The sequence below is a fragment of the Centroberyx gerrardi genome, chromosome 2, assembly GCF_048128805.1.
Source record: "Centroberyx gerrardi isolate f3 chromosome 2, fCenGer3.hap1.cur.20231027, whole genome shotgun sequence".
Classification (NCBI taxonomy): domain Eukaryota; kingdom Metazoa; phylum Chordata; class Actinopteri; order Beryciformes; family Berycidae; genus Centroberyx; species Centroberyx gerrardi.
In genome coordinates this window covers 19,337,455-19,351,284 of record NC_135998.1, presented here as the reverse complement: position 1 = coordinate 19,351,284, position 13,830 = coordinate 19,337,455, and the positions used below count along the sequence as shown (strand labels likewise).

At 39.2% G+C, this 13,830-nt stretch overlaps 1 protein-coding gene across 1 annotated transcript in view; it reads left to right on the top strand.

Moving 5' to 3' along the window:
- Positions 1-7,697, top strand: part of eng (endoglin) — a 50,669-nt gene extending 42,972 nt beyond the window's left edge. Inside the window, exons 11-14 of the mRNA XM_071900893.2 lie at positions 1,060-1,126; positions 4,035-4,145; positions 4,253-4,300; positions 4,395-7,697. Coding sequence (XP_071756994.1) covers positions 1,060-1,126; positions 4,035-4,145; positions 4,253-4,300; positions 4,395-4,516 — 348 coding nt within the window. The 3' untranslated portion in view covers positions 4,517-7,697. The remainder of the gene's footprint in view (positions 1-1,059; positions 1,127-4,034; positions 4,146-4,252; positions 4,301-4,394) is intronic.
- Positions 7,698-13,830: the final 6,133 nt, after the last annotated feature.

Sequence of the window (13,830 nt, the reverse complement as noted above, 5' to 3'; positions counted from 1 at the left end):
GGTTTGCCTGTTAATCCCACTATCTTCTCCCAAAAAAAATGCATCGTGGGTGGCGGTAGCGAACAGTGTGAACAATTTCTAAAAGTTGTCATTTTATTAATATAAAGTGATGCATGGTGGATTATATGTATCCTGGATTGAAGAAAGGCTCCTGACGATTCAGAAAAGGTCTTGAGTCACATTTTACGGTGTATGTACCTTTGCCGGAAACCGAGCAAATGAAATTGCCAAATCTTTTAATACAGTTTAGCATAGCGATCTCTCTATACAAGAATGGCATGTATCATGTTAAACAACAACCCAACAAACAGTTGTGAAATCTCAAAAAAAGCTCACCTATGTCAAGGCAGTGGTGTAGGGAATTGATCAGCCTTCTCTATTCAGGTTATAAACAAAATGCCAGAGGTAGGCGGATCATGGTCCCACACTGAAGTGACACCTATAACATGATGGTAGCACAAAATACACAAATTGTAATAGTTTCAGTATAGTAGGTAACTTAAGTATTTGGTTGGCAAAATGATGGCAAATGACAAAATAAAGCACTTACCAACTAGGTCGTCTGTATTTCAGAGATGTTGAATAATGAAGAAGTTGCATTTTTTTTTTTATCATGGCTGCATAAGATGTTGGAAATGAACTAAACAGATAATTATCTTTTTTTGGTTTTTGATTTCATCCTCACAGCATCTTTTAAATGCAAGCTCAAAGTCTGCTCTGACCAAATTATTCTAAATTCACCACATTTTACTCAATCACTAAATTACATGCTATGTTATTACATCCAACTGTATTGTTTATGTTTTTATAATTTAAGATGTTGAACAACCATGTACAGCATGTCAACAATCCCACTATTGTTTTCACAAAACAATTTGAATGTTAAGTAAAGTTAACCACATTTAGAGTTTAGTGTTCCTTATATTATATATATATATATATATATATATATATATATATACTTTTCCTTTATAAACTTTTTACATTGTAACCTTCAAGCTTTGTTGATGTGCTGCCAAGAAAATGTAATGTTTATTTTTTCTTTGACCTTCTCACTAGAAATGTGGCGATGGAGGAAGAGTGAAGAGGAATCTGGAGGTTACCCAGCCGTATATGCCACCATCAAGTGAGTTCAGTTTAAAGCTACAATCCATGATTTGTGCTCCATTTGTGCTCATGTTTACTGGAGTGATTCAGTGATTTCAATCCCGTGCAGACCAACTTAATTTGCAATTATTACAAAGCGCGCATCCCCATTGAGTTGTTCACTTAGTCCAGCCTCACCAACCCAGTGTCCTGTTACCAAGGTCCAATTAGCTTTGGCATCAGACTTGGGCAGATGTTATTTTTGCCCATCAGAGGACTAGATTTATATTCATATTGTCTTGGGAAATTTTATGATGAGGTCATTTTCACATCCAACCTTCAACCATCAGTATTTTTATGAACTTCTGCCTTCACTGTACAGTGCACTTTCTCCTCTTTCAAACAAGACAAAATAATGAAATAATTTAAACTCACTTCTGTTAAGCATTAAAATGGTGGACTCATTACATTGTCTTCATACAACTCCCAACAATTCAGATTTTGGAATGGAATCCACTTATTTTCAGTTACAAATCACATACCAGGATGCTGGCTCTTTCTTGTTTTCATTCCTATTGTTGCTTTCCATCCACAACGAATGCTGCACAGGCTGTTGTCATGGCAATGAGGTCAGGATATGGAGTGAAGCCAGTAAGGGGGTGCGGGGCAGGGCCTCCTCCTTTAGGAAGGTCTGCAGTCTGACCTTGTGGCCACAATCAGGAGTAATGACCCCCAAGGGAGGGGGGTGAGGTCCTTTTTTGTTTCCAAGGGAGTCTGACTGCATCGCTGTCCAAACACAGGCATGGGGCCGAGAGCTATTGTCAGAGAATTCAACACATTGAACTCAAACAAGGAAAGGTGTCTCTTCAAAGAAAGGACATTCTCCACACAGATGAGACAGGAACCAATCTCACATTCCTCAGTGCATGTCATCCAGGGGGGAGCCACTTCTTGGCAAAAGGACAATGAAAGAAAATGTTGATGAACCTGAGACTCATGCTATGGTTTGGCACACTTGTCTGCCAGATTGACAAAAGATTTGTTTGTTCCATAAGCTTCCCTTTTCCTCCATTTCACATGAGAGGAGAAAGATATACAGTAGGTGCATCAATTCATGCTTTCCTGTCCTGTTTGAGTTCATTTTGGCAAATGTCAAAGTCAAATACAAGAAATTCAAGTTTGTGGAGAGACTCTGGGACCTGTTCAAATAGAGGAAGGGAACTAGTAGTAAGGGAACACGCTTCCTCCCATTAAACTCAGGCAACTGCTCATTGACATAAAAGTTCCTTGCCCACCAAGTAACTGCAAACATCATCAATCGATGCCAGCTCTCTCAGTTCTATTGCTTAAGTTAGGAAGTCCTATTCAGTTGCCAGTGTTGGAGCTTACAGGTTGTTATATCAGCAAGACTGGCTGAACGCTTGCTGCTGGGAGCCTTGCGCCCTGTGACTGGAGTTCCTCATTCAGCAATCCTTCCTGTTTGGTAGTTTCCCTACAGGGGGCTCCTGGGAGTCACAGCACAGGCCTGCTGTCTGTCTCCTCCTCTCCACCTGCACTGGAGCTTCTGCTTCCTGCCCCTGTTTATTCAGCTTTGCTGTCAAAGCTGCACATACGCAAACTACCACGTCAACTGATTATAGATGTTTTGGTTGTTTTTTTTTAATCTCAATAGAAAGCCTGCTTGATACACTGTGATTTTTCTGGTCCATTTAGGTTCAAGCCTAGTGAAATGAATGTTGTTCACTGAGTAAATGACTAATTAACTGAGTTCCATTTTTTGGCTCTCTGGGATGTCACAATTTTTCAGTGCTCTGGTTCCAGTTTAATTCAGCTGTTCCACTAGGCCAAGGCTCCAGCTGGACCAGGATCCTTGGTCTTATTACTCTTAAATAGCATGCCAATATTTAAATTTAGTCTCTCAATAATTTCATAATTTAAATGACATCTTGTGGAGTAATTTGTACTATATCAGCCACTTCATATGTCGATACCATTCAGTAAAATGTATTGACACCAGCATTAATACTTATTCCATCTGCCCTCCCTGCAGAGGCACTTTAAACACCTTCAATACAACCTAACAACAACGATCATGTAAATGCACATGGCTGGTGGCAAAAGGTTCTGCCAAACAAACAGAACGCAGTCCTCTGTCCGTCTTGTATCCTGTCTTTCCTGTACTTCAGGAAAATAGAGCTGTATTGTATGAAGCCCAGCATAGTACCTAGGCTAGCATGTTGCCCAGTTGCACAGGATGCAGGAGGCAGCAGAGGCAGCTGAGAGAAGGCTCATGATTGGCTTCTTCCCAGATGTTCAGGATTCCTGTTGGAGGATCTCCCCAGGAAGCAGAGGAAAGGAAGCTGTGAAACTGTGTGTCTGTCTTAACATTGCACTGCTTATCTGCTTGTTTTCAGACAATGTTGTGTTTGTGCATGTGTGTATGTGTACGTCTGAGGCCTGAACGTGTTTTAGAGTTTGTCTGTTTTCTTACTCGTCAGCAGTACTGATATCTGACCTCCTTTGAGGGAGAGTGATTTTTCCTTTGCTGCTGGCTCCAAAGTTGTTTTATTTTCTAATCACTGTAATCACTGAAACAGCTTGTGTGGGGTAAATCAGCACACAGCTTGCCCAAGGGGCACTGCCAATTCTGGGCTTTACTGTAAAGTCAAATTTGGATTGTTTAATTTTAAAAGAGAGACAGATAGTCATTTTATTTTCACAAATTCACTTTTGCCCTCAATTAGGCTGTGAACTACCACAGCAAAATTAATGAAATTGTTATGTTTACTGTACAGAGGTTTGCTTGTACCTTTGTGGTAGGGAAATAAAAATTACAAATGAGTTACAAAATGAAAATTAAAGAGCATCACTCTTTAGTTAATCAGCTCTGTGGCATTATGTTTAGGTGAGGCTTGCATACATTCATTTTTCACATGTGTATATTTCAGCACCGCCATGCTTTGATTATGGCCTACCTGCTGTGTTGGGCATTGCATTTGGAGGGTTCCTGATTGGAGTACTGCTTATTGGAGCTCTGTGGTTTATCAAAATTAAAACAGGTAAGCTTCTGCCTAAAGATGTAATCTTTCCATTCTAAAATAGATTATGAATTGGGATAATATTTCTCTAGATTTGAAATTTTCTCAATCTGTTTTATGGGATTCAGGATACCCAACCGGACTGGACATGAGCTCAACTGCAGCAAATCTTTCTGGTGAGAAATGCTTCTTTTTTTCTTTTCTGTTTTTTTTCTTTTCTTTTCTTTTCATCTTATTCTTATTGGGTTTTTTTCTCTCCTCGTTTTCCAGGATGTCCCTGCTCAGTGACAAAGCGACAACCTGTCTCCACCAACCCTTCCCCTTCCGAGAACAGTAGCGCCAATGCTAGCATTGGCAGCACCCAAAGCACACCAACCAGCAGCATGGCATGAGAGAGATCCACCACCAGCAGCACCACCATCTCCATTCAAAGTCACTTATATGAGTTTTGTGCTTTGGGTTTTCTTTAGTAATGCTTTAAGAAGCATTTCTCCCCTTCCTGGCCCCTAAATTCTCATTAAAAAAAAGCACAACCCTCATCTGTGACACACCAAGCCTGAAAAGGGTGTGATCTGGGGACTTGGAATGGTGGGGGAGAAAGGATTCGGTGAGGAACAGCAGTAGTCTTATCAATGGCTCCTGACACTCACCTCTCCAGCCTCCCTGTACAGCCAAGCTCCCAGACAGGAAGTTAAAGAGGGCAAGAGAAAAAATACATTGGCTCCCAGCAACAGGAAAAACAAAGCATATCCCCCAAGAACTAACAGGAAATTCACTGCATTCCTTTCAATGAATTGTGCTTATGTGATGGCAGCACAATAAGAGTTAGTCAGGAGACAAACCAGTCGAAAGATTGACTTTGAAAAACATTAGAAGAGAGACAGTTTTGCATTCAACTCCATGCTTAAGAATGCAAAGGGCTCTTGGTTAGGTCAGTCCAATAAGTTTGGTATCATCAGCAGCATTGTGGGGACTAAAAGGCTTACCATTTTAGGATTTCCCAACAAATCAACAAAATGCTCACTCCAAGGGGTATTTGTCTTAATTGGAGTTACAGGAGAATGGGTAAAGGCTACCTCCTATTATTTAGAAGTCTGGAGTTGAGTTTGAACTTAACACTAGATTCCTCTGGTGAACTTATCTTATTTTCTGCTTTTTTCATTTTTTATTCTGTTTCACTTGAGTTGCATCATATAGTTTTGCTCCAGGTCATTTTTTAACTCACAAGAAGAAGTTAAGACTCCATTTTCATGCTATCCAATAGCTATATCAAGGCCTTGACGTCAAAGTATTTTTTTTTTCTCAATGTTTATTGGAAGTTACAGAGAAATGTATTTTTCATTCCTCATTACTAAACAAGACCAATCAAAATGATGACCCAAATGTAGCGATGAATTAGGATTCATGAGGAAAAGCAGTAATTTTATTCATGTGAGCTCAGAAATTATTATTGTAACCTAAAATAGAGGAATAATTAGTACCACATACAGAGGAATTAGGACTACAGAAGAAACGATGGTGTAAGTACCACTTTTTATTGCATGCACTGCAAGTGCATTAGTCAACCAAATGAGGAATATCGTTAAATAAATTAAAATCTAGTTTTATTATTAGCTGTCAGAAGGCATGAGTAATGATCTGGAACTAGTCATTTGAGAGACATGATTTTTGTGTTAAAATTATGAACTACTGCTTCCTACATTTGATAGGCTGCATCAGCCACTGCAGCGCTAATGCTGGATAGAAGCAGGGTAGATGCATGATGGGGACTTCTATGATTGCTACAACTGTAGATTGACGGTTGATCCGTAAGTGTGAACCCATTATTTGTTTCACTGTACAAATGTAAATGTATTTTATATTTTTATTGCCTCTCTTTTACCTCTTAAAATATTCCCATTACACAGCAAGCCATGTGGTATAAGTAGGCGGGCAAAAAAATCCATTTGTAAGCACAGCCTTAGCTCTGAAGACAAGCACTGAAATTGTGATTAAGGTTTTCTTATATACATTTGATACACTGAGTTACTTTTACTGATTCATTGTATAATCACATTCCAATTAGTTAAACACCTTCCAATCTGGATTTTTTTAAATAATTTATTAATTTTCAAATTTAATACCAAAAATACTGAATATGACAGCATTTCCAAACCAACACTATATTTGTAAAATGACCATGTTTCCCCATTGTCTGTATTTGAATTATGTAGTTTATTCTCTCTCTCGGTCTCTCACTCATGTATGCCTGATTTTTTTTAATGTGTCTGTGAGAGAGAAAAAAATTGAGAGAGAGGGACAAGAGCAGTTGCCACTTGAGTATTTGTGCAATATTATGAGGTAAACTTGTATGTAATGTCTATATGTAGTTTATTTTGTAAAAGTGTTTAAATTCTTACTTTTAACCATTTTCTTATCCGTTTTGTTCTTTTCTATGTTCAAAGAAGTGGGACAATTCCTCATTAAGGCACTTATCAAATGCACATGAACATTTGTTTTGTGTATTTTTTTTCTAACCAGATGGTTATTTCTATCTTTTAGATTTGAGTTTAAACTGTATGCTTTGTAAACTGATCATGTCACAGACAATACATTCATTGGTTGGTTTTACCCCTTGACTTTTGCCCTCACCCTCAAGATTCCCCTGCTGTCCAATAACACAATCTGTCTGTCAATCTGACACCAGACATCCTGACATTGTGTTGTACTCATTGTATTATCCTCAGTTGGTGTGATGGGGGAAGTACATTATAAATGGCTGAATCTTTCAACATTTTTTTTCCAACAGTTTTAATTGGATTGGGGATTGACTGGCGTAATAGCATCGTTCTTTTATATGCAACACTCACCTAGTTTGCTGGAACCATGCAAACTCAGAATGGTGAATATGTGGTGGTTTGTGAGTGCTGAAAGGTTATTCATTTACATTAGTAAGTTTGGAGGAAAGGCCTGCAATATCTGACATATTCAGTTTTTTAAATATCCTATATTCTCTACCTGTATAAATCCAGCCTCAGTGACTGCCAGGCTCTGTCTGAGCACTGACAGAAAACTGGGAAAATCAGACGGCCTGTCATTTAATTCATTTGTTAACCCTGCGGATCCCTGCCCAACCACTGACAGCTTCCTCCTCGGAGATAAACTCAAGCCAGTAATTCCACACCCAGCTCATGGAATGTGTGTGTGTGTGTGTGTGTGTGTGTATGTATGTGTGTGTGTGTGTGTGTACACACCTGTGTGCATCTATGTGTAGATGTGAAACAGAAAGCACCTCTATAATTATTCCAGTGGGTTCTCCATGATTTTTACTTACCTTGATTGTGTGGGTATAATGGATCTACAAAGGATGTGAATGCTCAAGATCGATAACAATGTGCAGATTTTGTTGAAAATGGCTGTTTTGATTTTACACTGTGTGGTAGATGCAGTGTTCTTGTAGTACTAGATAGGGGGGCACCTTTTACAATTTAAAATGTGCGTTTGGGTTGAGACAATATTCAAATGATGTCATATTTCTATGTTGTTTCTTTGAAGAAATATATGTTTTGTCTGAAATTATCTTAATAAAGTGAATAAGACAAACATGCTCTTTCTGGTATTAATAAGATTGTTATTGAATATTTTTTGCAGCCTTATGTTGGAAGAAACAAACTGCAAACAATATCAGTCCTCTCCCACACAAAACAAAAAAATCCAGCAACATTCTTTTAGTCTATACTAACTATAACACTTATGATCAGAGCAGGGAAAATTAGCATTGATGGTTAATGTATTTAAGCTGTATGAGCCACAGGGGCTGAGAGGAGTGTATTTTTAAACACAGGCTGTCAAATTGTTAGCTGATGACGGGTCTTGCCTGGTACAACTACTGTATGTTAAACAGGTGTTTTCAGCTGATGACAGGCCTTGCCTTGGCTAGTGCTACTATGTTGACTTTTCTGCCCCTTTGTGGTGATACATCTACATTACATAGGAGTCATTACCTCACCTCATGCAGAAGTCATGTACATAGGCACAGCTTGAGCTTTTTAGCTGAAATTGTAGGATAGGAGATGTAAAATGCAGCCAGTGGCATAACATAGTTCCATTCAGAGCTGATAAAATATCTTTAATCATAGTTGTGTTTTTTAGTATTTCAACATCTTAATTACACTTTCTAACGGATGATTTGGTTTGAATTGAAAGTGGCACTTGTTCTCTTTTGTGAAATCATTTGTTAAATTAACATCATCTAATCATGCAGAAAATGATGTAGGTCTTTTATCTGATTCAGTGCTTGGCATAGCTGACTGTGCACAGTTGTTATACTTTCTCTAAAATACCACAGCACAATACACATTAGGACCAATAGGACAGCTTGATTCATGACTGGCATAAAACGATGAAACCACTGAATTTTTGTGCAAGAAAACATTATATTATTATGGATGTGAGCCATGTATGAGTCTACATTTTTTAGTGGGTTATCAAGTCTTCCTCCTTACATACAAATTCAGTCTTGTTTTCAGAGATGGGGGTGAGACACACAATGCATGTTTATGGACTGCCTTTTGGTTGTTTTCTCTGTTTGCAGATAAAGCTGCCTTGAGCTCCGAATATGACCATAGAGATGTTTGGCCTTGCACAGGACCCATTGTACGCATGTGTGTGTTTGTGTTTGTGTGCATGTGAGAGTGTGTCTATTTGTGTGTGTTTCTCCAGGTTTTTTAGTTCTCTTGATAAATCTGCGCCTTGTTACAGCAAAATTGTGCCTGCCTACAAGTGTGTGTATTATGTGTATTATCTGTGTATCTACATAAAAAGCATGCAGGAATGAACTTAAGGGCACGAACCAGCGTTCTCACCTACATGTAAAGTATGCATAAAATGAAGGTGTTTTTTGTGTGTTTGAGAAAGAAAGACAACCTTTTTTTCTTGATGCTGTCATATGGTCTGTATGTGTTTACATGTGAATGTAGAAATCAGCAGTTAGTACTGTTCAGAGCTATGTGCACTCCACTTTGAACATTTCGTCTGAAAACATGCTGTGCATTCTCTGTTCTGAGCGTCTGCAAACTGAATGTAAACGCCATATTTCCTGTGGAACACCTGCCTGGTCGTTGCCAAAGAGTTGGTGGTCAACTGTATACCGTATTTCCTTAATTAAAAGCCGGGTCTCCGATAATGGCCGGGGCCGTGGTCGACACGAACAAATAAAGGCCGGCCTCAAATACAGGCCGGGGAAAAAAACAAAGGAAACAAGACTAGGTCAAAACCTAGTATATGGCTGCACCGTGTCCGTCTCCTCTCTCCGCCGCTGTCCTCTCCACCGCGCCCACGGCCCGCATTGATCCTCCCGATCCAAGCCCCGGACGCCCGGTGACGCATCGGCAACAACAAAAAAACAGCTACCTAACGTACCCCAACAGAAGCAGATCAGAAAACAAGGAGGCTTCGTACTAAAATATGAGCAAATATACTTATCAAACAGAGGGAGTTAGAAATAAAGGCCTGTCTCTAATATAAGCCTGCTTCCAATAAAGGCCTGGTACCCTCTGCAGTTGAGGTAAATAAAGGCCCGGGCCAGTATTAGAGGAATTACAGTACCTCATAGTGTGTTGCTAGGTTTTCAAGGGCAGCTAATTCACTAAAGATTAGTATTTAGCAATAGACCACTGAGAATCCAACAGCTTTTTTCAGTGAACTAAATTGAGCTTAATATATGTTCAACCTCAGGAGAATATTAATGTTCATTTAAAGAAAATCACAAGGCTTAAGCCCACCCCCTTATGACTATGAGTCTTTGAGTGTTCAAGGTCTTTTTCAATTGAATGTTCTTAGAATCATTCTTTTGTTATTCATGATGTTCAATAGTATGTATGCCATTAGTTATCCATATTGTGCTGTTACATGGATATAAAATTCTCTATCTGACGTGAAATATAAATGTATAATTTTATTTTAGGCATTTTCCAGTTAATAAATTGTAGCGATACGAGCAAAACTATTTGAGCAACTGCAAAACACAAATGAGATTGTTGGCACAGTGCATTGCCCCTTTCTCTTACCTTCATATTCACCATGCAAGGAAAAAAATAGATTTAGTGACTTTATCTTAAAATCTATCCAATGAAGATTGTTAAATTTTGTTTAGAGTCTTCAGCTTGTACTATTATGATAGAAATATAATAAGATAATACAGGATTAATCACTAAGATATTTTATTTAATATTTAGCACAGGCAGACAGAAATGCAGAGAGATGAGGGGGATGAAGAAGAGGACAGTGAGACAGAAAGACAAGAGATGAAAGCAAATGTAACAGATGAGTAAAGTAAAGGGATATAACAACACCGCATTGCTGCACTCCTAAAACACAGAGATTCTTCCACAGACTGTTTGACACTGTAGATGCTCCTTTTTTCATTTGAGCACCTGCCCCTGAAGAACTCTCTGCACGTCCCTGCTGTCAATTGATTGCACCTGACTGGTGACAATGATCAAATTAAAAAGATAAGATATCCCAACCCAGCTTTCATTATGGTGTTAGATTTGCTGGTGATATGGTGTGAGGAGAGGTTGTAGGGAAATGTCTAATTATTATATTCAATGAATTTGATAAATGTAGTTCCCTTGACCACCACCAGATGCTGCCACATTTTTTATTTTCTCTGTATGTATGGTTTCTATTTATGACCAGAAAAAGACAATGAGCCTTTTTGTCAAAGTACCCACAAGGTTGCTCTGAAATACACTGAATTTAGTCTTTAAAAACATCATGTTGCTGCATTTACCAGATACATTTTTCCGCCACGCATCTTTAAATGTTATACCCATATGGAAATATTGATGCCCGGTGTGCAATTTTCTCTACATAACCTTGGGAAGGGAGAGGAAACCGTGTGTAAGAAGAATGATGGATAACACAAATCTGTATACATAGGCTTATTATCAGAATAAATAAAAGCATACATACTTACATACACATACATATGTTACGGTTTATGTGGAAAAACAGTCAATTCATTCATGAACGATTCTGCATCGAGGCAGGTAACTCAATAATCGGATTTTGAATCATTCCACCGCGGACCTTCCCTCTGTGTCACAGAATAGTAGCAGTATTTGTGGGTATATTTTTGTGGTAAGGAAAAAAAGAGGTTAAAGAGCAAGGTGCATGTGTCTCCGAGAGTTCACAAGCTCTCCTCTACCTTCACAAGCTCTCCTCTACCTTCACAAGTTCTCCTCTACCTTCACAAGTTCTCCTCTACCTTCACAAGTTCTCCTCTACCTTCACAAGTTCACAAGTTCTCCTCTACCTTGAGAAAGGTTTAGGTCGTGTGGGGGTGTCAGAGCCAAAAGGGGACAGAGAGTTAGCCAGACAGAGTTTCCGCGCAGCCGGAGACTCCTGCTTCCTGCCGGAGGCCTGTCCAGCCAGGGGCGCGTTCCGTTCAGTGAGTCTGTAGCTGGATGGCACATGACCCCCGCCCCCCCCCCCCCCAGCAAGGGCGGAAGAGGGTGTGTTTGTTTACACCTGGCAGGAGAGATGGAGAGAAAAACCTAGGATATGTATCCAAACAAGAGGAACTCTGTTGAGTTGGTTACTGTATTCCACCAAGCAACAAAATGCCAACTCATTGTTGTGTGCCAGACTGTAAGGCTCAAACATAGATGAGATAGAGAAAATTTTTTCACCGTCTGTCTAGAAAGAGCGATCTTCGATAAAAATGGCTGACAGCAACTGGAAACAGCGAATATCACGGATCCCGTTAGGGAGAAGTTGAAAAATGTGCAAGTGTGTGTGCGAGCACTTTCATTGGGAGGATTTTGAAGACAACCTGCGGTGAACTGAATATTCCACAAGCTCCGAGAAGTGGTGCTGTCTAGCCCTGCTGACTCGAAATACTTTTTTACAATCCGACACTTGCCTTCCATCTTGAGTTATCCGCGAACACTATATTTTGTGGTAGCAAAATCTCCCTGAAATGGCGTTACGCAGAGTTACACCAATTGCACAAGCGCAACAGGGAATGAGCACCCTCAACAGCTGAACAAGTTGCTGGCCAGGGATTGCCAGTATGAAAATAGGAGCGCAACTTGTAATAATCCATAATACCTTTTTTTAGCCCTTTTTAGGGGCTCTAAGGATGGCACTGTCGGTCGTTCACCACTTTATGGGCCTAGGCTGCTTACCTTTAGATTGTTAATAGAGTAATTTCTATATGGCCTTAAAAGGTATATTCCCAACACCACCATAATTTACAATCTGTTTATTTTCTCTCTTTCTCCAGTGTGGAGTGCGCTTTGCTTGACCAAGGTTTGTAGAAATGTGTGTTTGTAACTAGCCTAATCTATGCTAACAAAAATTATTTTTGCTGGCGAATGTTTTAGTTACAACTAGATTGATCTAGCAGAGCTGTGTTTTGCTTGCTTGGTGTCCAGCCCTCATGAATCGCAGTCTTTAGCACTTTTTGAATTTGCATGACGATTCATAGGGGTTTGGACGCAAGCTGATCCACGATCAGCTTGCGTCCAAATAGGCTAGGCTTGTGATAGGCTTGTGTCCAGACCCCTATGAATTGCCATGCAAATTCAAAAAGTGCTAAATACAGAGTCTACCTCATATTTTCCTTAGAGTTGTCTTGTAAAGTGCATAAGGTAACCAGCTGTGATACTTTTTTTTGTATGCTATAATTTCACTTTAGCACCAATTGATGTGTGAATATGATCACAGGTGTAATTTTTTATGTTAAAGGTATTGATTTATAATGCTGTCTCCCTGGTATTTGTCCAGGAAACATTGCGTGTGCCCAACACTAGCCTGAAAAGTGTGTACTCTTCATGCAGATTGACGGATTTATTAAAACTAACTTGTCTTGAGAATGTGCGTACTGCTACAGAAACCTCTACGCATGGGAAGTGACAGTGGGAAATGGTGACTTCAATGGCAAAGTAGTGAAATAAATCAAAAATGGGCTTTATATTCAGATATTTTCCAGGCCTACTCAACATCAAATTAGAAAGCCCTCTAATAATAATATTTCATTATAGGCTCATATGGTGTGAATTAGTCTCAATTAAGTGCATTACAGTGTTTTAGCAGAGCCCCAATTTGTCCCAAAAAATTGCGACAAATTCAAGATGTTAAGCAATTGGACTGGATGTCACAAGGTTGTAAAATAATGATGCATTATGGTTTCACACACACATTTGAAATCATATGTTCCCTGAATAATTCATATTGAAATTCCTATTGTCAAGACTCAATTTTGGTGCTTTTATTTTGAAGGTGAGAATGCGCTGAATCATTATGTAATTTTGACGTCAGCCTCTTCCCTTTCCAGAAACCACATTTACGAGAATTCAACACAGAGACTGCTTTGTCCAGCCACCAAGACATATTCATATAGTCAGACCTCACAATATACATTTGTGTACTGACTGTTTTTCCACATAAACTGTAACACATACATACATACTGGGGCATCCTGGTGGCTTATAGTGGTCTAAGACGCGTAGCATGTAATTGCGACATCCTGGGTTTGAATCCGGTCCAGGACCTTTGTTGCATGTCATCCGCCTCTTTCCCCTATCCTTCCTGTCTCTTTCTACTTTGATCTGTCCAATAAAGGTGAAAATGCCAAAAAATAATATATGTATGTGTATATATATATATATATATATATATATGTATATATATAAAAAAAAAATCCTGAAAGTGTTGGGTA